The sequence below is a fragment of the Planococcus citri genome, chromosome 4 (assembly GCF_950023065.1).
Source record: "Planococcus citri chromosome 4, ihPlaCitr1.1, whole genome shotgun sequence".
Classification (NCBI taxonomy): Eukaryota; Metazoa; Arthropoda; class Insecta; order Hemiptera; family Pseudococcidae; genus Planococcus; species Planococcus citri.
Genome location: NC_088680.1, coordinates 62,818,982 through 62,844,842, shown reverse-complemented (window position 1 = coordinate 62,844,842; position 25,861 = coordinate 62,818,982). Strand labels below are relative to the sequence as shown.

Genomic DNA, 25,861 nt, shown 5'->3' with positions numbered 1-25,861 from the left:
GAAATGAGTTTTCGTTTAGCATTTAGGTAGTATTTACCACCAATACAGTACGTTAACAGTTGAGATGATCGATACGATATTTTTTCAAAAAATAATAATTTACTCGCGAACCTTGAAAAAAGTAATCTACCGCAAAACTAATAAAAATTCGGACCAATGTGCTAACGAGTAGCTCTCCAAATTGCACGTAGGTAGGTAGGTATTTGTACATATACCTGTATAGCTATAGGTCTAGTATACATGAGGTATTTGGCCCCAGAGTTAATAAACTGCCAAACGATGAGGAATCCGCGAAAAAAAAATAATGTAATTTTCGGCCAAAAATTCGCGCCACGTCGTCAACGAATCGTCGAATATTTAATACGGTACGCGAGAAAAATAGACCGAATTTCGCCTTCAAATCCTGTAGAATTTTCCGTACCGGTAGGTCTCTGGTCTATGTTTATATAACAAGAAAATCTTGAGCAATAGCATCGAACACATTTGGGTAATGTTTAGAAAAAAGCTTTTAAAAACTTACGGCAATTTGCTTTCGATATTTCCACCATAATTATATGACGCGATTCTAAACAATTTAAATCTATATAAACACACGTACGTGCAGGTTTGATGAAAAATTACCATATCTAGTCGCGAGAATTTATCGCTTCGAATAAATAAAAGAGCGGCACAGGGACATGGGCAGAGGGGGTGGAGGGGGGGGAAACATAATACGCGAGTAAATGATGCGAATGACAAATTAGAGTATTAAAAAAAAAAAAAATGATACGATATGTGTACTAACATGTAAGGCAATCTGCAGCGGAGTTTTTTCGTGATAAAAATGATTTACGTTCGAGCTCCTCGGCTTCCACTTCATTTTTTTGCGTTCTTTGGCGCTGAGCGGTCGCAATCGCGGACAAATGTGGCCGGTAAAATGTCGATACATGGCGTGAATGGTTTTCCTCTGCGTTAGCTCCAGGTGCCGATGAAATCTACCTTTTATATGAATTCGATACGAGTCTTCGGATGGGAAACTGCGATGGCACAGTAGACAATGATGCGATTCCGGTATCGGTGCTAGATCACGTTTCGATGACACGTCCTGCCGGGCAACCAAATAGAAAAAAATCTTTCATTAGTCGTACATAATTTTTCGAAAACATTGTTAGCTTTTTTTAACGTATCATCTCTACCTATATACGAATACGACGATACAACGTCGAATATTTTCAATAGAGTAAGAAAAAAATATATGAAAAGAAAAACGACGTAATCGCGTAATTATTTTCACTAACAATGAGAATTTAATCTTCTTCCACCTTGTCTGATGCACTTTTTGATTCGAGTTTTGAATATTGAAAAATACCAATTCGATTCATTGTTCGGTTTACAACATTTTTTAACCATAATATCGATACTCGCATTGAGAAAGTTTTTCAAAACTATTGTAATTTTTCCAGTTCATCGAAATAAAAAAAAAATACGTCGAACAAGAATATAGGTACGAATGGACAAAAATGATTGAAAATGTTGCTATCGTGAATATGTTCTAGAGGAAGAACTTTTTTAAGGAAACTTTTCCCACTGTTCATTTACATTCAATGGAATTCTCTATGCCATAATAATAAACAAGCTAATAACAAGTCATTCGAATAGTTTTTTTTTGCATTTTTAGGCAACTTTGAAAAATGTCCGCAATTTGAAAAAAAAATTGAATCGATTCGAGAATTTCATGAAATTTTCAAGGTAAAATGATCGATCATAAAAATGATGATTTACATAATAGAACGCTAATTGAAAAATTATTCGTAGTATGGTTCATATAAAAAGGGCTTTTATGTACAATTATCATTTCAGAATCTGCCCTCAGAAGATTCATTCTGAGACGAACCCGATCTACCCCCCCCCCCCCACAGATGGCCCACATTTCGAAGTATTGTTTTGTTGCGCTCTCATCCACTGAAGTTATTGAATTTTATGAGTAAATGATTTCCTACTTTTGGATTTTACCCAAGTTCAAAACGTCGTGTTGAGAATTGAGAGCCCCCCTCCCTCCAAAAGTTAAAAAAACAACAAACAAAATCCCATTTATTCAAAATTTTCCATTTTTTTAACAAAATTCTTCTAAATAATTTCCTTTTTAAGAAAACTACATTTGGATTTCAATACAAAGACCAAAAAATTGTGTTAAGACTTGAGAGCCTCTTCCCCCCTCCCCTCACCAAGTTGAAAAAACAACAAACAAAATCACATTTATCCAACGAATTTTCATTTCTACAACAAAGTTCTTCTAAATAATTCCCTTTTTGAGAAAACTACCTTTGGATTTTACAAAGACCAAAAAAAAAATTGTGTTAAGACTTGAGAGCCTCTTCCCTCCCCCTCCCCTCACCAAGTTGAAAAAACAACAAACAAAATCACATTTAGGTATCCATAAAATTTTCATTTCTACATCAAAGTCTTTCTAAATAATTTCCTTTTTACAAAAAAAAAAAAAAGAACTCTTCATCTTTCAACTATTTTTGTCCTCTTGTTTGGAGTCCAACTAGAGATGAGAGGAAACTTTCAACGGAAACTTTCTTGAAATTTTTCAGGAAATTTTCCGGAAACTTTCAAATTTTCAAATTTCCATTTTCATGGAAATTTATGAATTTTATACATTTTCACCAAAACACTCATCAGAGTTCAGCATTTTCATTCATAATAAGGAAATACTTGTAAACAGTAAACAAACACCACTAGATTATGACATTTAAAACAAAAAATATGTTTTCCTTGGTTTTTTAAAAAATTTTTTGAATGAAATTTTCGAAATACGCGTATATACACGACTTGGTATCATTTTTTCAACAGGTGTAACAATAACAAACCTGCGGATGAACCATTATGAGACAATTTCTTAAAATTTAAAAAAATACTGCACATTTTTTCAAAAATGAAAATATCTATAATTAGTTGTCTCCTTCAAGAAGTTCAAGGACTCTTCAGATCCATTTCCATCCAGACGAAGTTCAGAATGTAAAAAATGTGAAGTTCATTAATACCTATAGGTAAAAGTATACTTTTGTTTTTTTACGCAATTACGCATATGTATTGTCAATGATTCAAGAATCAATTTTTTAAAATAAAAAAAATTATTCAATGACCAATGAATGAGAGAAAATGGCAATATTTGTCTCAAAATTGTCGCAAATTTCATGGACCATATATAATTAACCAAAGTTATTCAAAGGTTACAAGTTTATGGTTATGAGAAATGAATTTCAAATTTGGGTTCCAATTTCAATTTTTGTTTTGATTTCAGTAAAGGCTAATTGGATAAAAAATAAAAAATTATTTCCCAGAAAATTTTCTGGTTGATTTTACAGTCGAAAATTTTGGTTCACATCCCTGCATTTTTTTTCTTCATTATTTAGAATTTTTCTGGTGCAGTTTTTTAGTTTTTGTGAAGTAATCGTTGAATTCTTGAACTTGGTCACATTTTTTAATTCATAAAACACCACACAAATGACATTTTATTGCAGAAAATATGAGAATTGAATGAAAGAAACAGAATTATTGGAAATTCATCAGTTTGTAGTTGACCAATAGCATTTTAAAACTGGCATTTGTTAAAAACAGGTATGCAGTGCCTCATTCATCGAAGAAAAATAAATTTCCAGAAAGTTTCCGAAAGTTTCTGAAAGTTTACAAAAAATAAATTTCCTGAAATTTATCATCTCCAAGTCCAACCCTTTCCCCTTCCCCCTAAGTTGGAAAAGGCGCAAAAATAAGCAACTGAACTAATTTTTAAGCAGGTATAAATTGTTTTCTTTGAAAATTTTCCATTTCAGAGTCAAAATTCCTCTAAATAACCTCCTTTGGAATAAAAAAGCTTCTTCGATTCCAAAACAAAGTTAGCCCTCTTAAACAAAAAAATGAAAAAAAAATTCGCAGTTTGTAAAAAATGTTTATTTATGGTCAAAATTCTTCTAAATAACCCTTTTTAAAAAACAACCTCCCACGACCCCTCCTCCCACAACAATATTAGTGCACTTTTATGGAGGATCTCAAAGTTGGAAAAAAAGTAAAAAAGTAGGCATAAATTGAAGAATGCAACCATTTTTTTTGAAATTTTTTGATTAAACAGGTTTGTTTGGAGAGGATTTTGACCAAAAATGACATACTTTCAAAAAATCTTTACAGACTTCAATTTTTGATTTTTCAAATTTTGGAGGGTACCTACTTCATAAGAGACCAACATTTTTTGGGGAACTGAGGAAAGATGTTTTTGAAAAAGGGGTAACTTGAAAGAATTCTGAAGCAGAAATAAAAATTTCTTGGAGGTATTGAATTCTTTTGATTTTTTTTTAAATTTTCGCCTTTTTAATACCATTGAATTTTAAATCAAAGGCTTGAAATTTTCTGTTTATTTTTTTCTCAAAGAAACGAACAACTTTGAAGGGCGAGAGCACAAAAATGTTTACAAATAGGTAGGTAACTAGGTATAAATAAAGCCACCCCAAGCCCCCCCCCTCTTCCTGAAAAATTGATTCTTACATGTAAAAATTTTGGAAATAACGAATTTGAAAATTTTTAGTTCTAATCGATAGGTCATCATTTATTTCAGATTCTAAACTTTTTTGATGCTCAAATAATCGAAGTACGAGGCAAAGAACTCCCCCTTCCCCTCCTTCCCCTCCTCTTACATACATTGCTAATTATTAGTGTCGTGGAGTTTTTAAAAAGAGCATGTTCCAATCTCTCCCCTCCCCATATGCAAATAAAAAATCTCAAAAATCTGAAATTTTGTTTCAATTTTTGAAGAATTTTTGAAATTTTAAAAATCACTTATTTTCACTCAACATTTCAATGTGCTTTATACGGAAGAACCTCTCTCAATAATTCAATCATCGATTTGGCTTATGTTTTTACTCGAACATTAGAGACCAAAAGGCTGCTTCAAAGAAGAAATTTAGCAGTTCAAAACCGAAAATTTAGGGTCCTTTGGAGTTTTGCATGTTCCAAAATATTTAAAAATTGCATAAATGGATGAAAAAAATTGAATGATCAACTCTTATACAGGAATTGAAGGCCCTGATTGAGGAAAATGGTACATTTTGAAAGCCCCAATTTTTCAAGAAACCTTGCAAAGTATCGAACAGTTCACTTTTTCTGGCTCGTGTTAAAAGTGGACACTCAAAACACGTTGGCAGTTAGAATATGACCTGAGAAGAAAATTTTTAGAGCTGCAACTGTTCCCTATCGAACATTTCGAAACTGTGGGAGAATTTTTTTTGAGAAAATTTGCACCAAAAATATTATATTATTTTTCACTCATGGAAAAAGTAGCTTTCAAAACACGATGCCAGTAAAAATATAAACTAGAAAAAAAATACAAAGATTTTTAGCTGCCCAATCGCACATTTTGGTATTTTGGGAAATTTTTTTGAAAAAAATCTGGGTCCAAAAATTATCAGTAGGTAACTATTTTTCTCATCATGATCAAAGTGGCCATTAAAATCAATATACTCGTAAGTTGAAATATGACCTAGAAAAAATATCAATTTTAGAATTATTTTCGATACTGTTGATTTTTTTTTGGAAAAATTGGACCCTCCCCACCCCAACAGAGGCCAGAAATGTCACTTTTAGGATGATAATGGGTCATTTAATTTTTTTCATCAATTTATGTATTTCTTTTTAGTTTTTTTTTCAATTTAGACCAATCTGGAAAATTTAAAAAACTTTAAAGACCCGGAATTTACCGTTCATAAAACTGTTTTTTTTTTGGAGGGGAGAGCTGCTCTATGGGTATTGACCATTGGGTCCTAATGCTCAGATAAATCAGCGACCAGAAGGTTCTCTTGCTAGGTTTTTCAATGAGAAGATAGGTAGATAATGTTCTTGAACTGATAGAAAAATAAATAAAAATTAATTTCCAAACTATGTGTATGTAGCATCGACCTCGTGAATTTCATCATTTCCACCTGGATTCGAAGTCTCCACAGAAATTCTAATTTTCAGCAAAAATTATCGAAACTCCTCTGAAAACGTGGAAATTGATTTTGGAAGCAAAAATGTTCATTCTCTCCTATTTTCAAAATAACCAAAGCATAAAAGTCCACCATTCCGGTGAATTCCAGTAGGATATTCTAAGAGGGATTTTCTGATAAAATTTCAAATTTTGACAACAGGCAAACTTAGTACTGAAAATGCTATCTGAACATTTTGGTTAATAAAGTCATTTCCAACCTGTTTGATTTTTTATTTTGTTATTTTCACTTAGAAATTGAAATAATGGTCAAAAAATCACACCGAAGATGTTCCACTGGAATGGGTGGATTTTTGGATCAAGCACCTCGAAAGTGAGTGAATACGAAATTTCCAGCATAACGAATCAATTTTCGCGTCTTCGATTGAATTTTGAGAAATGGAAAAAACCGAAAAATTTTAGGCGATTCCAATTCACGTAAAAATGATGAAATTTGATACGAGGGGGACACTTCAATTTGAAAAAATAAAATTTTCATCTATTTTTTTTTCAAGTTTAGGACTTCGTGCATTTAAAAAATAATTAAGTACAAAATTATCAAAAAAAAAACAAAGTTTTGAAAAAAAACAATTTTAATGGATTTTTAAAAATTTGGAGCATTTTAGTTCAAAAAGTGAATTACGGATCGATTTGAAAAGTCAAAAAAAAATCAAATTATGCTCAAATTCATTTTTGGCCCTTCCAGAGCGATTTGAAAGATCTGGCAAAATTTTAAAACTCACTAAAAGCTCCAAAAAATTCCACTTTTGATCCTTCCAGAGAGATTTAAAATTTCTGGAGAAAATCAAAAAATAGCTGGAGGCTCCAGAATGGCCCAAACTTGCTGGTTGTTGATGTATGGAAGTTTTGAATTGAATAAATTGCATTGGTTCACTTTTGTTCGAAAAATTATGAAAAACGTTCAAAATTGTCCTTAAAATAGCTTTTTTGAATTCCCTAAATTTTCAAAAAATTGTCGAGTAATCCGAAAATGAACTTTGGCAACCGAAATTTTGGGTACGAGGATTTTAGGACATGCTAAATATTTGGATCTAGCTCGGTTTCGTTCAAATCAAAGAGTAGGGATAGAAAAAATTCTTTCTTGAGCATGTGATGAGATGGCAAGCTTTGGTGACTGTTTCGCCGAATTTGGACTTTTTTTTTGACTTCTGCCACTTTTGAAGACACTCCCAGAGATGAAGCATCGTTCAAGTTGAACCTCCGACGACTTTAGCTGAATCGAATGAAAGATGGCCGCATTTATCGATAAATTCAGACTCTTGTAAAAACAATACCAGATGGTACGAGACACTCTTCATCATCGAACAAGGCTCGTTTATGGATTCACGATTCCTGACTTGTTTTTACGCGAACGCATGAGGTGTAGGTAATTTTCATCATCCGAAAACGCGTGCTGTGCTTCTCCGGCCAATTATATTTTTCGCGTGACCGAGCAGCTTCGTGTTTATCCTCTCGAAAGTTAATTTGTGTCGTCAAATGCGTCGATTCGTCGTCGAAATTCACGCATATGGGAATAATTTCGGCGACGCGGACACGGTCGTCGAGCGAGGACTTTTTTCCACGGCCGCGGTCGTCGTGTCGTCAGGTGGCGCAGAGGTGTAGGTAATCGCAATCGTCCACCATCAATTCGTTTCCGGCCATCGGCTCATCGTCAATGTGCCATAGAGACTTGGATCTTCATCAGCAGCGTCACCAGAGTAGATGGAATTTCAGCCTGTAAGCCAGCAGCTTGGAAATATGTACATTTGATATTTTGCATCGCGAACGTGCTCACTGCTCTCGTATCGCGTGCTCTTCTACCTACTTGGTTTGCTTCATCGTGATTCCAACTTGGAGCTTGTTGGTCAGAACTCGTCATCAGAACCGGAAGAACGAAATTTATACGGATCGTTAAATACGCCATCCAACATTATTGTCCGCTCTGGTGACTTCAACGTATGGTTATTGTACGACGATGATTTTTGTCTCTCGAGTATAATAATAATTTTTCCAACTTCTTCTTTTGTTTGTTACTCTTTAAAATAATTTTTACCCTATCCTCGTCCTTTCTATATGTTTCTTTTTCATATTTTTTTGTTGACGACGACGACGATGCAATGAACGTTATTCCTCGAGTCAAATACCATCGCCAACGACGCCTGTGACTCGACTGTCTTCATGTTCATCGTCGCCGCCACCAGTTCATTCTCGATGGTAATTTTCTGGTCGACCAACTCGACGTTTTTCAAAGTTCCACCTGGTACTTCCCATTTAATGAACACTTGTAGTTAGAGCCTTCAGAGGCGGGCTCAGCGAAGTTCGTGTCTACGTCGCCGCATCGTCGTCAACTGCGACAGATGCGGCGACCAGGGCAGGCGGCACACTTTCCATTTCTTTAGTCTGATGGTTTTTGTCGCTGTCCGTGAAATTCTGCTCGACGCCGGCCATTCGTATATTCACCGGGAAATCGACGTCTTTGGCGAAACTGACGAATTTACGCTTTTTCACGTCGCTGTTTGAAATTGTTTTCGAGGTCGTCGATTTCGTGGCCGCGTGGTCACTCGACTGATGTGCGATTGCGATGCAAGTTCATCTCGATTTTTTGCCACTTTCGTGGGGGGGGGGGAGGTTTGAAATGTCTCCCTCCAATTTGAACGAAACCAGAAACCAAGCTTGATCGAAAGAGCATGTCTTAAAATCCTCAAAATCAGAATTTCAGGTCTTTAAATACAGATTTGGGTTTTTGTCGAATTTTGAAAACTTGAAAGAATTCAAAAAAGCTGTTTTAAGGGCGATTTTTAAACTTTTTAATGAAATTAAATTTTTTTTTCGAGCAAAGTGGATCAATCTGGAGTCTCCAATGAGCCTTCAATTTTCTACAGAAACCTTAAATCACTTCCAGAGGAGTCAAAACCGAACTTTTAGGCATCCTCTCGACCGTTTCAGGTTGTAATCGTGAAATTCCAGGAGGGCCAGTTCAAAAAAGAATTTTTGACCAATTCGTAAATTTCAGAAAAATTCAGAAAAAAATCGAAGTTTCAAAAAAAGTATATCACGAGTAATTTTTTAGTCAGAAGTACATAGTAGAGGGTCCCTACAGGATCATACGACTTGAAACCAATCTCAATTTGATCTTTTTGGAGCCTCCAGCAAATTTTCAAACATCCTCAGAAATTTCAAATCACTCTTGGAAGGGGCCAAAGTGTGTTTTATCACTCTTTTAATTTTGGAGGGTATTTATTGGGCCAGTCTCGACCGTTCAATGCGGTTAATGTGAAATTCCAGGGGTGCCTGTTTCATAAAGTGAATTTTTCACCATCATTTTCAAATTTATTTCCAGAAAAAAAAGAAAAAAAACGAGCCATTTTTTGGCAAGCCATCGTCTGATGTGTCAATACGATTGTTCGGCTCGAAAATGATTTCAATTTGACCTTATTGGAGCCTCCAGCGAGTTTTCTAATCTCTGGAGGAATTTTAAATCACTCTGGAAAGACCAAAAGTGAAGTTTAGCACTTATAAAGTTTAGTCAGTGGTTTTTTGAACACTTTTCGGTCATTTTAGGTGGATACTGCGAGATTCGCGAAATGCCAGTTTAAAAGTGAATTATTGACCAATTAGTCAATTTTGGAAAAAGTGAAAAAAAATTAAATTTTCGAAAAAGGAAAATAACGAATGGGAATGGATTTTTTTCAAGCAAAATATCGTCAGATACGTCTACATGATCAGCTAACTTGAAAACAATCTTGATTTGACTTTTTTGGAGCCTCCAGCGAATTTTCAAAGTTTTCTATAAAAAAATTCAAATTCAAATGAAAGGGCTAAAAATGAACTTTGACACCTGTAACTTTGGACAGGAATTGTTTTCGAGACCCCCCTCCCCTCCTTTTTTTTTGAAAATCCAATTTTTTCCCTTTTTTCTGGAATTTTTAAATTGGCTAAAAATCCACTTTTGAATTGACGCTCTTAGAATTTTGCAATAATGTACCTAAAATGGTCGAGAGGGTGCTCAATAAGCATTGACCACAGTTATAAAATCTCAAAATTCATTTTTGGCCCCATCCAAAGTGCTTTGAAGTTTTTGAAAAAAATTGAAAAACCACTGAAAGCTCCAAACTGATCCAAAACTAGTACAGTTGTTGATTTATGAGCTTTTTTTTAATTTTTAAAATTTTCAAAAATTCCCTAAAAACTCCCAAAAATGAACTCTATTTATTTGAATCCGAAATTGACACCTCAAAAGCTCCTCTCGTCACCAAAACAAAGACAAATTTCCGCGAGTTTCTCGTATAGCATCAAAATCTTAACCAGAGGGCCAGCTTAGGGTACCATAAAAACACAACGATGGCTTTTATCGTGAAAATAATTCAATTTGATGCATATTTAGCGAAGAATTTGACACTCGACAACACAAATTACCGTTTATTTCGGAAAATTTGAATTTAAATGAGACGAGTTTACATATTTTTCTATAAGGTACAAGGTCATTTTACGAGAGGATTTTTTTTTTTTACATTTTTACTTACTGGTTTTCAGGGGTTCTCAAACATCACAGGCTTTTAATGATTTTCACAAAGTTGGGTTCTTTTTTTAAAAATTTTTTCCAATCTCGAACTTTTGAGGAGTTATTGAGATTTTGTTAGAGCATCCTTTTTTGTCTTTTGATTTCGAGATTTTTCTTGAGATTTTTTTGTGTCGAAATTTCAGGATTTTTCATTCTTCAGATTTCAATGTTTTTACATTTTGAGGTTTCTCTTTCTCCATTAACTAAATTTTTCTGTCTTGATATTTCAAGTTTTTTTTTTTTTCAATTTTAAACTTTGAAAGAGCTTTAGTTTTTCAGGGTTTCTCAAACATCACAGGCTTTTAATGATTTTTACAAAGTTGGATTTTTTTTTTTTATTAATTTTTTTCAATCTCGAACTTTTGAGGAGCTATTGAGATTTTTTTAGAGCATATTTTTTCGTGTTTTGATTTCGAGATTTTTACACATAGATGTTTCTGTCTCGAGATTTTTCGTGAGATTTTTTTGCATCGTGATTTCAAAATTTTTCATCCTCCAGATTTCAATATTTTTCCAAACTGAAATTTCTCCATTAATCTGCTTGATCTTTCATCTTCCAGATCTCAATATTTTACATATTGAAATTTCTCCATTAATCTGCTTCAATATTTCAAGATTTTTCTCACAAATCTCGAGCTATCAATTTTTTTTCCATCTGGAAAATTTTCTCAAAATTTGTCTCTTGATTTCAAAATTCACCCGTATCGAAATTTTTCTCTCAAGATTTTTCTACATCGTTATTTCAAAATTTAAAATTCTCTTTCAGCCTCACGATTTTAAGATTTTTCTGATATCGAGTTTTTAAGATTTTCTTCCTTAGATTTTTTATTTTCAAGAATTTTCTACCTGTATGGGGATTTCCTTGCCACCAGTTTTTCATTTCGAGATTTTTTCAACTCTAGAAAATAATTTTTGGAATTTTTTGAAAACATCCTTAACTATCTTTTTTGCATTATTTTCATGTATAACGGAATAATATTCTTTAACCTTTGAAAATTGGCTTCTCATGAGCCTCAATCGCCCTTAATTGGTAACAAATTGTCAAATTCTAAATCTGTTGTAAATTATAAGATTTTTTGGAGGTCTATAGGACTGCAATATTCAGAAAGGTATGATAAGTGAGAAGAACATTTTACTGACCAAATGATCAATAATTGCGATGAAGCAAATGAGAGGGAAGAGAGGAGGGGGCGTTCAAATCACGAAAACTAGAGTTCAAAAAATTCTCGAAAATCTCAAATTAGGAATTCGTAAGCCAATTTTTCAAAAAACAAAAACAAAAAAAAACAATAAATAAAATTACAAATTTCAACGTTTTAGGGGCACTTTTGATACAAGTAATCAACAGAGTATTTTCAGAGTTGAAAAAAAAAAATTGGTGTTGAGCATACTTAATTGAATATTTTGCCACTTCTTGCAATTTTTTTCAACATAAGTAATTCTAATTATGTTAAAGTAATGTAGGTACTTCAAAAATATTCAGCGAGTCACTCATATGAGAACCACAAAATGTGAAAAAATTAAAATAGGTACCACTTGAAAATACTGTGACTTTTTAATTGAACTTTTCACAAATGTTTCAAAGAATTGGGCTTCAAAAATTCATTTTTTGGGTATTTTTGTAAAAAGTGGGCCCTGAAAGGATGAAAAAAATTGAATTCAGCAAGAAATTGTTTTGGAAAAGTTCCAATTCTCCGATCAAAATTTCCAATGGTTACTCAAAAATGAGCCCCGAAGCCATTGGATTTTTTTTTTTTAATAAGTATGTATTTTAAAATATTAGCTGTAAAAAAATTGAATTTTTCTCAATTTTTTCATTTTTTTTTTAGAAAATTAGCATATAAATGGTAGGAGTATTTAGTGAATTTAAAAATATCGAAAAATTCGAATTAGATGAGTGGCTGGCTAAATATCGCAATATGGAGAAAATTTTCGCAAGAATTTATAAACTTTAACACTAATCGGTAATATAAAAATTCAACTCACCGGAATAGCCGGATTCACAGCCTCATCTCGATGACATTTTGAGTTAGCTTGGAGGTCGACTGGTCTCAAATCCTCATCACCATTTCTCTGATCAGTCACTGGATCGGTTCGTACAACATCGTCAGGAAACGAGAACGATTTGAGTTGTTGCAAATTTATCGAATAATTCTTCAGTTTACACATCTTTCGGGCTAATTCATCGAGGCTTTTATTTTTATATAATTTGACTACAGGTTGCAGCGTATTCGACTGGAGGAAACTTTTGTACTCTTTGAAGTTGGTTTTTTTGATAACCATTTTGGGTAGCCTACTAATGAGTTTATTTTTATTGAAGTCGACGTCGTCGTCGTCGGGGGAACCTCGTCGAGAAACATGATTAGTTGTTTGGGTCGATTCTGAGGCGAATTTTTCCGTTACGTCGCAGGCTCTTTGGAGTACGAGTCTTTTGACTTTAACTACAGGCGAGACTCGTTCTTGTTGTAAATCGATTAAATTCAAAACACTGGGATCGTCGGGAGATAGACGAACTTGTATTTTAGCCGGACCAAGTTCTAGGATTTTTTGATCAGATTGATGCGATGACGTGTCGTTGGTCTGATTTAGGTTGAAAATTTTATGCCAAGGTAGTTGGACTTTTAGTTGAACGTGTCGAGGGTTACGAGAAGCTGAGTCTGAGGATGGGCTCGAGTCGGTGATGTTTTCTACTTCGATGTCGGCTTGCTGGTCTTCTATCGTTTGTGTGGCAGCTTCGCTGATTGGTACGAATTCGGTTTCGACAGCTTCTTCGATGGTGGCAGGGTGTTCGGGAGTTACGGTGATTCTGTGATCGACGAACGAGTCTTCGATACAATTGACCGAAGTGAATGTCGAAGAGTCGCTGAAATCTTCGCGAACGGTTTCTTGATAGTAGCTTATCTGTTCGTTAGCGTAGACTATATCGTTATCGGTGGGTTTATCGACATCGTAGTGATTACTTTCGATGTCTAAGTCTTGGTTAACGATAATAGACGAATTCAACGAACACCTGAGACAAACTATCGACTCTTCGCTGCTGATGATCAAACACTGGCATTGTACTTCTTCGTCGGCGGCGATTTTATCGCGTTCGTTGGCTGCGGCAGCGCAGGCGATCGACGACTCGATACCTATGGCGGAGTAATCGAAAGCTATTTCTTTAATTTGATCGAAATTCGTAGCTATGTTGACGTCGTCGTCGTCGCCGTACGCGTCTGTGATCATTACTTGATTATCATTGATCACCAAATCAGTCTGGCCAGGTTCGTTATCTTCCGAATGGATAATGATTTCGGTTCGTTCCGGCGTTACCCATACTTCTAACAGGTTACTCCTGTTAAACGAGGGCACCGAACCGATGCTCAGCTTGGCCAAAGCACTGGCGGCTAATTCGCGCAGCGAAGGTACTTCTTCGTAAATGATGGTCGTTGTGGTGGTGGTAGTCGTTGTAGTGGTCTCCTCAATTGCTATTGGTTGCGTTGTTATCGGGATTGTGCTTTGAGCGAAGCTTTTTTCGAAACCGAAGCCGTCGCTTATTTGGCTCGTGTCGTCGAGCAATACGCCATCGATTATGTCGCATTTTGGCGAAGGTGCCACACTCGATATATTGCTGTGGTCCGATTCGTAGTAGGGTCTTTCTACTGATAAGTGACTGTTGACGATTACGTTGTCGTTTAAAATATTACAAAACGTGGACGAGAGCTCTTCCTCGTGTATTTCGCAATTGGGTGAAGGCGCTTTGCTATTTATAACCGATAATTTCTCGCAATCTTTTAACGTATCGGTCGATTCGTCCAATTCGTCTTCTTCCTTATTCAGATCACAATGAGGAGTCGGAGCTACGCTGGGAATATTGAACAAATCGTCGTCTAATTTATTAACACAGTCGTCTTCGCAAATTGATGACGATTCGTCTCCCGAGTCATCTTTCGAAGGGCTTTTCGCTTCGTCGTCGTCGTCGTCCGAGCTGCATTTTCTGCACGACGTTCGACGTCTTTGGTAAGTTTCATCTTCGTCGGATGAATCGGGATCAGATGCTTTGGATGATGATTTAGTTGAGCTGGCTTTACTGCTACGTCGTCGTTTACGTCTGGATTCGTATTCGACATCAGACTGCTCAGAGTCACTAGAAGAGGACGAAGATGACGATGATCTTTTAGGTGACTCGATATCTGATCGATAAGGGGAACTAGGAGGAGATCTATTCGTCGAGGTAGTTTCAGGTTCGTAACTAGGGGAAGAAACACGTGATTGGATTTGAGTTTCTTCTTCGTCTTCAGATATGACTGGTGTAATATCGTTCGACCAATCACATTTGTCTAAATCTGGTGCATTTGAAATGGCTTCTTCGTGATCGATATTACTGTCTAGATGGAAAGGTGAGCTTTGACACCAGTTGGTGGTATCTTCGATAGCCTCCTCCTCCTCCTCCTCATCAGCATCTTCTTCTTCCTCGTCCTCCTCATCGTTGTGACTCGTTTCGACTATACATTCGCCAACGATCGGACCAGGAGACCAGGATATGGGCTGAGGAACGTATTCTTCGACGAAACTGGTTCGAGGCGAATTTTCACAAGACCAGGGATGATATTCTTCGACCGATTCGTCTACGTTTGCTTTGTGGGGTGAATTTTCACAAGACCAGGAGTGATTTTCTGCGGTAGGTTCATCGACGTTTATATTCTGAGGTGAATTTTCGCAAGACATAGGATGATTTTCTTCAACAGGTTCGATTTCGTCTTCGTTCATTTTAGCGGGAGAATTTTTGCAAGATTTTAGATGATTTTCTTCGACAGTTTCGTCGTCATTTATTTTTACAGGTGAATTTTCACGAGACCAGCGATGATTTTCCTCAACAGGTTCGTCGTCGTTTATTTTTCGAGGTGAATTTTCGCAAGACCAAGCGTGATTTTCCTCAACAGTTTCGGGAACGTTGATTTGAAGTGAATTTTCGCAAGATAAGGAGTGATTTTCGTCGACAGTTTCGTCAAGATTTGTTTTTCTAGGAGAATTTTCACGAGACCAGTGATTTTCCTCGACAGTTTCGTCCACGCTCATTTTTCTAGGCGAATTGTCACAAGATGGAGAGTGATTTTCTTCGGTAGTTTTATCGATATTTACTTCTTGTGGCGATTCACATCGAGGAGGTGGTGGTGAAGGTTCTTTAGACCAACAAGGGGAGGATATTTTAGTGTCACTGATTTGGTCATCGATTTGGGAAGGTGGTTCCTCGTGAGGTAATTCATCAAGCTCATCTGTGATGATTTTAGGATGTGAGTCAATGTCCTTGTATTGCTCAGTCTGTACCTCTTCGTTTTCAGCACGAATAGGCGAACTAGATGGTGAAATTTGAGGGCTTTGATGAGCAGAATGAATGTTCAGCTCGGATTCGGTGTCTTTGATTGAAACCTCTGGCTGATTTTCAACCATATTAATCGATTCTTGATCAGTAACAGTTGTCAGCTCTGATAAATCAGATCTCACAGAGGTAACTGGTTGGTCATAAAAAGTATCTGATTCGTGAGGCGATGGCAGAGGTGAAATCACAGGTTGGTCGCAAACAACACCCGAATCTTGAAGTGGTTCAGGATGCGATGTAACTGGTTCTGACTCATGAAGTGACTCAGGAGGCGAAGAGATAGATCTCGATTCATGTAGTGACTCAGCAGGTGATGAGACTGATTGGTCATGCACAGAATCTGATTCGTTGGGCAAATCAGGCGGCCAAACAGGTGCACATGACTCATTAGGTGACTGAAGAGGTGAAGAAATGGCAAGCTTTGGCGACAGTTTCGCTGGACTCTGAAGGCTTTTCTCGATATCAGCCACTTGAGGAGATCTTGTCAGAGTTGAAGCTGGATTCTCATCGTCATTGAAGTTCAACTCTGAGTGATCATCCAGTAAGCTGTGGTTATTTGATGGCAAAGTATCAAGATCAGCATCAATCTCAGGTGATGTTGGATGAGTTGAATACGAGATAACGGAATTTATTCTTTTCTTACAGATGAATTCAGGATTGAAAGTGATACTAGATGGCACACGGCGCTCATCGTCATCGGAGAAAGCTCGTTTATGGAATGATTTGAGCTTTTTGCGTGAACGAGAGGTGTAATTTTCACTATCAGATGAGGTGTGCTTCTCCTGCCGATTATATTTTTTGTGTGACTGGGTAGCTTCGTGCTTATTCTCTTGAGCGTTGATTTGTGTCATCGAATGAGTCAATTTTTCATCAGAATTCACACATATGGGAATACTTTTGGCAGGGGGCACAGTTGTTGAGCAAGGACTTTTTTGAATGGCTGTTGAGTCATCAGGTGATGCAGAGGTGTAATTGCAATTGTTGACCAGTGTTTCTTTTCTGATGATCTGATCATTGTCAACAAGAGAAACACTTGGATCTTCATCACAGTTGCCAGAGTTGATGGTATTTGAGCCTGCAACTTCAGAATATTTGACATTTACATCGTGATGGTTCTCTTGTATCGCATGCTCATGTGTTTCTTTAGCTTCATCATGATTCCAACTATGATCTTGGTGGTCAGAACCAGAAGAACCAAATTTATAAGGGTCATCCAATGCATTACTCAACATTGTCTGCTCTGGTGACATCAATGCATCAGTATCATCAATGTAAGAAGATAATTTCCGCCTCTCTCTGAACAGCTTTTCCAACTTTTTCTTCTGTTTCTTGCTGCTTTTACTTTTTACTCTATCTTTATCCTTTTTATGTTTCTTTTTCATCTTTTGACGACGATGAACATTATTTGAGTCCAAAACTAGTGACACTTCCATCTCCATTGTTGTCTTTTCCACCAACATGGGTTCATTCTCAACAGTAATTTTCTCATCGCAAAACTCAACATTTTTCAAATCCACCTGGTGCTTCCCATTTAATGAAAACTTGTCATTAGAGCCATCAGACGTAGGCTCGATTAGAGTCTTCATTGCAATATCTTCAACTGGGGCAGCTACAGAGTCCAGAATAGGTGGAGGTGATGGTGGTGCACTTTCTATTTCTTTAGTCTGAGGATTTTTGTCACTGTCTGTAAAACTCTGATCAATGCCGACCATTCCTTGTTTGCGTTTTTTGACTGGTAAATCAGCATCTTTGACACAACTGGTGAATTTACGCTTCTTGATGTTGTTAAAATCAGTTTCGAGGTCATCAATTTCGTCACCAGTCACAAGAACAGGCAACGAGCGAGTCACCAAAGTATGCCCATTCATCTCACTTTTGGTTGCTTGATATTCATTTTCGGCAGAATTTTTATTACGAATAAATTTCATTTTCATCGAGAAACCTCCTTCGTCTGCTTCACAGGCTCGAATATTGGGGAACATGTTTTTGAAATTGGTAACATTTCCGTTCTCTTTGATAACCGAACCAGTTTCCTGCAGGATCTGCAATTCTTTGATTTTCATCTTCTTGTGTTTTTTGTATTTCTTGAATTTCGAGCTTTTCAACATTTTTTCTTCATCTGTCGATGAATTATTGAATTTATTAACATCATCGGTTGTTGTTTTATCACGACTATCTGGATCTGATAATGTCTCGTTATCACACTCTGGTGACTTGGCATCATTACCAGATATGTGATTTGATTCAACAATTGGTGGAGTTGTAGTTGGATTTGAAACACAATCAGTCAAGTTTGATGTATTCTCATCAGGTGTTGATTTAGGTACAGAATGATCATTGGTGATGTGAGGTAATTCTTGACTTTGTTGAATAGCAGGCTGTTCGTATTGTTCTCTGGATACAATGCACGTTTTGTAGATGGTTTTTTGGCTATCTTCAGTTGGCTGCTGGGTTACTGGAGTTTTCATTTCATTTTCTAAATCATGACCATCAAATTCGTTTCTGCTATCTTTATCATAATGATTTTCAACCGAATAATACCCATCATCTACTTTGGATACTGTATCAGGTTCTTTAGCTGTATTGACAATTTTGTCATCTGGGTTATCAACAACAGTATTGGTGAACTTGACTACACTTTGAACATGATCTTTATCTTTGGTTATGGCTAAATTTAGCGGATACACGACGCTTTCCCTTTTATCATCATTTTTCACAATATTCAAAAAATTCAAGCAGTTTTCATCGCTGGTAGGTTGCTGCTCTTCATGATGGGAAGATTTATCCAATGTGTCAAAAATCACCTCATCGTCGTAGACATCATTCAATGTTAATTCAACACCACCACCGACTGATCTGTTTTCAGCAGCTGAGGTAGAAGGAGGTGACAAAGAAGGCATACTCAGCATACTATTCTCATTGTACGACTCGTCTCTGATTTCATCGTAGATTGGTTTCTCGTTACATGATCCAGTTTTTTGGATCACACTGGTAGCCAGAACAGAGCTTTCAGCAGCATTATCAGAGCTAGGAGTGGTTGAGGTGTTGGTATCATCCAACTTGTGCATCTCGAGCGAGTCATTTTTGGTAGGACTGGTGTTGTCATCGAGGTAGTTGTGGGTATTGTGGTGGTGGTAATCGTACGCAGGTGGGGGAGTTTTCTCTTTGGGTAACTCTTTTTCACTATTTTCTAGTTTCTTTTGGTAACTGAACTGGTGAGTGATCTCTTTTAGGGATTTTTCAAGATCTGCTTTGACTAAAGTGATGTCACTGGCGTTATCATTGCATATTTCACGATCGATGTTCTCAACATCGTAAGTGCATTCTTTGACGTTACTATGCATTTGCATATACTCGTAGCTGGGGTTATTGTAGTAGTACGAGTTGTAATAGTTTTTATAGGAGTAGTCTTCCATTCTCTGCTGCTGACAAGGTTGCTTATAAGCTCTTTCAGCTTTCTCATGGCTACTGCTGATGTTGCTGGAGGGGTTTTTACATGTTTTGACAGAGTAGTCTTGTACCCTGGTTGAATAGCATTCAGTCTGCTTGGAATAATTGACGGAGAATTTCAAGTCGTTGCTGGTCTTTTGCAGATTAAAGCTGCACGAGACATTCTTGTCTGGTTCATCTGGGTAGTTTTTGCAGCCTTGAATCAGGTCTTCTTTGGTAGGTCTGCTGTATCTAGGTTCAGGTACAGCTATACCACTATGAGCAGTTGCAGATTTATTACGTTTATAGTTGAAGTTGATGTTCCATTCATCTTCGGCGGTTTTATCAGCAGATTCTTTGTGATGATGATGGTGATGATGGTTATGGGCATCGTAGTAGTGGGGTGGTTCTCTTTCATTAGTGTTGCTTTTCTCATCGCCGAATAATTTATCAACTGTGTTGACAAAACGTTCAGTCATCTCGACCAGATCGTAGGATAAATCATCTTTCTTCTTGTGCTGAGACGATGCAGGAGGGCCAGTGGTGTTGGCCCCACCATACCACATATTGTAACCATCGTTATGACTAGATTCAGTATGATGAGCCTTATCAGCAGCATGATGATCTGTTTTATCTTTTTTCGAAGATGCTGCGAATGAATTCTCGACACTTTCTTGAATCACACTGGTATGAGGTGAGACGATCTGATCATCTATGACTTTGAGAACAGTCGCATTACCCGCGTGCGAATTGAATTCAATAGCTGCGGGGGTCTCGTTAACTGGACTACAATCAGTGGCAATGTTCTCAGCCAGTTTTTCTTTAACTTTGGCCAAAGCTTCAGCCTCCAACGACGTGCAATCCAACACAATGACCGGAGTCTCAGGTTCGGGTGCTTTGTCATCCTCGACATCATCCCACGTAGACAGGAACTCTCTTACATCCAGATTCGGATTCTTATCCAACAATCGGTTTTTATTTTCTTCAGCCTTCGAATCTTTGGTATCTTTGTGAGCTGCCGCTGCGGCGGCTGCATGTGCAGCAGCAGCGGCCGCACTGGCACTGGGATCGACGTAATGTACATTATACAACGGAAGAGATTGGTAACTATTGGAGTTTTGCATCGACGAAGACGCCGGTGGGGGAGGAGCTCGAGCGGTATGAGCAGTCCCATTATAATCTTGGTAAATTTCACGATCTTGGTAAGACTGGTAGTACGCCGCAGCTGCAACCACGGCCGGATTTTTATGACTTTGGGCAGTCAAAGGCGGTGGCGGAGGTCGCCCATAATGGTAATTTGGTAGGTAACCCGCATCGTACATGGTTCGACTTCGATGATCGAGCAGTCGATTGAACAATATGCCGCGTTGAGCCGCTGCCGCTGCGTTTTGTTCATGCTGATGGACCCCTGGGGCCATTTTCTGCTGCATTTTATCGTGATCGAATGACGCAGACGACGATGGCGGTAACGGCGGAGGAGGAGGTGGCGGCGGGGGAGGAGGGGGAGGTGCGTAGTACGAATTCGACATCCCTCGATTCCATAAATTGCTGTTTTGTTTATTCCAATACGATGGTTTGCCGATATCGGTGTAGTAATCACCGTAAGACGACGATTCCGGCGAAGGCAGCAACACGTGTTTCGAAGGTTTGACCGGATTCTGGTATAAAGCGTTGTAATTCGCAGGTGGCGGTTGCTGGCCGTTATATTTATTCATATTAGGTTGCATCGGAGCGTAAGCGAAAGACGGATATTTACTCCGATCGATAGTCTTGTCTGGTTTCAAAGGGGTAGTCGGCGTCGTCGGCGACCCGGTGGTCGTCTGCTCCAGCGCAGCATCGTAACAATTTTTAGTCCCCTTGGTACGCTGCGGATTATTATACTTGTTGGCTAAAGTGTTACTAAAAGGGTATTTCGAATGATCGGAGAATAGCTGGCATCGAGGGTCGCAGCATTGCAGCACAGACGCCGATGGGATAGCGTGCTGGGTGTAATTGCGAGGCGAAGATTGGTACACGCTGCCGGCGCATTTTCGATTGTCGTATTGGTGCACATCCGACGTCTCGTACGAGTTGTTACCGCCGCCGTAGTAGTTGTAGAAATTGCCCAGATACGGGTTACAGTTCCACGTTGCAGCAGGTACGGGCAAATTTGCAGGTCGTGGCCCGATATCGTTGACATTGCTGGCGCAGAAGTTACCGCGGTCGGATGCGAGGTTCAAGTTTTTCCTACCTAGGTCGGTTTTTGTATTATCCAGAGCGTCCGCATAGGATCCAAACTCGTTTAACATGTCAAACTAATGACCATCAATAATCCTGGTAACCTGCAACAGAGAAACCAATAATATTAGTTTTTTTTTCGTGAGCTGACAAATCAACTAACCTAAGTACAGATATGAATAAATAGGAACGAATTTACGAACAGTAAGTATGCCCAATGCAAGACCCAACCAGTGTTCTCAAAATTTTATTACAAAAAAAAATATGCCAAAAAAGTTGAAAAAAAATCTCAATTTTTTCAATGTGGAGTAAAAACATCGGGTCATTGAACTCATCATTCAAGCAATATGTATCACATCGTACAGAGCGTTCCAAAAGTCACAAAAAATGTTGTTTTTTTTTTGAGCGAGAGGTAGCCATCTACTTTCAGCTTACAGAAAATTTGAAAGAAAAAAAAACAACATTTTTTCTACCAATTATAAAGTTAACAACACCAGTTGAGACTTACATTTATAAGGCGTATGAAAAATCATTTGCCTGCTTTACCTATTCACACATTAAAATACATAATATTCACATTAGTGTAGTAAATGAATGAGCGAAAATGACCTTCGCCATATTACATTATTAAATGGAAGGCAGACCATGTGACAACAGCATATTGCATTAGGTATTTTAAAAATCAGTCCTTCAATTTGGGAAAGAATTTCACACACTCGAGGGACCATGTTTTCGAGAAAAATTAATGTCAAACTTCCCTTTTCGATAATCTTTTCTCCTGATTTTAAGTATTTACTTATGATCATAATTTTATTAATTTCCAACTTTGGGTCAAAATTTAAAAAACAAAGATTAGTTTTCATGTGTATCAAAATAGGTACACCATATTTCAATCTAATTTTTTGAGAACATTTTCATTCATTAAAAATCTTTTTTTTTTTACAATTTTGATAAATTTTCGAAGCAACTCTAACTTCACAGCAGCTGAAAATTTACCAAAAAAATGGGAAAGTCAAAGCAGCGAAGAATATTTTTGATTTGTAAAAATTTTGAATTTCAATTTTTAAGACATTTTGAAGAATTTTTGAAACATTTTTTCAGAGTAGTTATTTGGGGTATTTCAACTTTTTTTTTTTTTTTTTTTTACATAGTATTTTGATTAGTTTCTGTTTGAAAATTCTCGAAGTTTTCAACAAGTTTTGGTAATTTTAAATCTGAAATATTTTGAGAAGTTTTAAAAACAATTTTAGAAAATTTTCTAATATTTTGTTTTGAACATATTTAAAAATGAATTTCAAAATCTTTATGACATTTCGAAGTATTTTAGATCATTTTCAATAATTTTGAAAAACTTTTGAAGCATATTTGAATATTGTACCATTTTTTTAAATTTTTGAGGTGCTTCAAACGAAAATCAGTCTTTCCATTGGGAAAAAAATCAAACTCAATGAACCACGTTTTGAAGCAAAATTAATTTCAAATTTTCCTTTTCGATAATTCTTTCTTCTGATTTATTCATGATCATGATTTCATAAATTTTCAACTTTGATTTTTGAGTTAAAATTTTAAAAAAGATTAGTTTTCTATGAATCAAAATAATTATATCATATTTCAATCTATTTTTTTAAATCCTTCTCATTCATTAGAAATCTTTTTTTTTACAATTTTGATCAATTTTCGCACCAGCTTCAACTTCACCAGAAAAATGAGAAAACCAACGCAAAGAAAAATATATCATTTAAATTGTAAAAATATTGAATTTCAAAAATAAAAATGAATAATTGAACAATTTTTATGCCATTTTGAGGAATTTTTGAATCACTTTTTACAATGTAGTTTGGGTATTTTAACCCTTAATTAATTTTTTTTATATTTCGCACAATTTTAGTATGAAAATTATCAAAGTTTTCGACAATTTTTTGGTAATTTTACAATTCTGAAATATTTTTATAAAGGCTATAGGTGGATAAATATGGCGAATTTGCCCCCGAGAGCTTCAGGGTTGATATTTGCATGGAAGGTGGGTACCCTTGAGCTCCTTCCGTCACGAAAGTTTCAGACCCCCAGACCCCCTCGTTTTTGAGAAACCACCCCATTTAAGAAATTACAATAGAAATTTTTTTCTCAGTCCCATGTGAACCGATTTTTTTAATTTTTTGGTATGTTGTAAACATCTATAAGAAGTATCCCCACAAAAATTTTCACTCCCCTACCCCCATATTTAACCCCCAAAATGACCTTTTTTAACTTTGTTTGCCGGTTTTGACAATGATCATGATTCTGCACAAAAATGGGAATAGCATTTTTAAATGTGTTTTCAACCCCCGAAAAACATATATTTTTTTCAAAAAAAATTTTTGGTGGGTCGTGGTCAAAAATTGAAAAAACTAACAGAGGGGGTAAAAATGAATTCTGGTGTAAATTATTGTTTTTGGTAAACGAGGTGTCGTTTCCATATGAATCGAACCCCCCCGAACACGAATATGACGTCCAATTTAATGCTACCCTCAACCACACCCCTCCAGTGCCTCTGCCCCCAACTAAATTTTTACTATACTAAAAGTTGAGCTATTTTTATAATATTAGTGTCGTTTTCATATGAATCAAACACCCCGAACACGAATATGACGTCCAATTTAATGCTACCCTCAACCACACCCCTCCAGTGCCTCTGTCCCACTTCAATTTATACTATTTTGAAAGTTTTGATATTTTCATAATGTTGGTGTCGTTTTCATATGAATCAAACCCTCCGAACACGAATATGACATCCAATTTTACGCTACCCTGATTCACACCCCTACAGTGCCTTTGCCCCCACCTAAACAATAAATTTTTTAGCCAACTCCGATCAATCCTCAACCAATAATTACTTCAAATCAAATCAATTACTATTAAAGGTATGTTTCGCGAAGGTTGAAAACTCAACGACGTCGCAAGGGTCAAACTTAAACATCTAAATTGGACTTCATATTCATGTTAGGGATGTTTGATTTATATGAAAACGACAAAAATATTATATAGCTCAATTTTTAATATAATACTAAAAATTGAGGTGGGGCAGAGGCACTGGAGGGGTGTGGTTGAGGGTAGCATTAAATGGAACGTAATATTCGTGTTCGGGGTATTCGAGTCATATGAAAATGACACCAACATTATGAAAATAGCTCAATTTTTAATACAGTATAAATTGAGGGGGGTAGACTGTAGAGGTACCGGAGGGATGTGAATGAGGGTAGCTTAAAATTTGACTTCATATTCGTGTTCGGGGTGTTTGATTCATATGAGAACGACACCAATATTATTATACAGCTTAATTTTTAGTATAACAGTAAAAACTGAGGTGGGGACAGAGGCACTGGAGGGGTGTGGTTGAGATGAAAATAGCTCAACTTTTAGTATAGTAAAAATTTAGTTGGGGGCAGAGGCACCTGAGGGGTGTAAATGAGGATAGCATAAAATTTGACTTCATATTCGTGTTCGGGGTGTTTGATTCATATGAGAACGACACCAATATTATTATATAGCTCAATTTTTAATATAATAGTAAAAATTGAGGTGAGGGCAGAGGCACTGGAGGGGTGTGGTTGAGGGTAGCATTAAATTGGACGTCATATTCGTAATCGGGGGGTTCGATTCATATGGAAACGACACCTCGTTTACCAAAAACAATAATTTACACCAGAATTCATTTTTACCCCCTCTGTTAGTTTTTTCAATTTTTGACCACGACCCACCAAAAATTTTTTTTGAAAAAAATATATGTTTTTCGGGGGTTGAAAACACATTTAAAAATGCTATTCCCATTTTTGTGCAGAATCATGATCATTGCCAAAACCGGCAAACAAAGTTAAAAAAGGTCATTTTGGGGGTTAAATATGGGGGTAGGGGAGTGAAAATTTTTGTGGGGATACTTCTTATGGATGTTTACAACATACCAAAAAATTGAAAAAATCGGTTTACATGGGGCTGAGAAAAAAATTTCTATTGTAATTTCATAAAGGGGGTGGTCTCAAAAACGGGGGAGGGGTCTGGGGGTCTGAAACTTTCGTGACAGAAGGTGCTCAAGGGTACCCACCTTCAATGCAAATATCAACCCTGAAGTTCTCGGGGGCAAATTCGCCATACTTATCCACGTATAGCCTTTCGAATAAAATTTTAACCAATTTCGTAGCATTTTGTTGAACATTTCAAAACGAATTTCAAAATAATATGTATTTATGACATTCAATGTACATAATTACTTATTTTGAATCAATTTCAAAAAATTTTTGAAAAATTTTTGAAGCATATTTTGAAT

At 36.6% G+C, this 25,861-nt stretch overlaps 1 protein-coding gene across 2 annotated transcripts in view; it reads right to left on the bottom strand.

Annotated features, from left to right (window-relative positions):
- LOC135844973 (uncharacterized) overlaps positions 1-25,861 on the bottom strand; it is a 65,219-nt gene that overhangs the window by 29,191 nt on the left and 10,167 nt on the right. For both annotated transcript variants that reach the window (XM_065363386.1, XM_065363387.1), the window contains exons 2-3: positions 12,543-21,665; positions 785-1,084 (exon numbers count right to left, since the gene is read on the bottom strand). In XM_065363386.1, coding sequence (XP_065219458.1) covers positions 785-1,084; positions 12,543-21,632 — 9,390 coding nt within the window. In that variant the 5' untranslated portion in view covers positions 21,633-21,665. The remainder of the gene's footprint in view (positions 1-784; positions 1,085-12,542; positions 21,666-25,861) is intronic.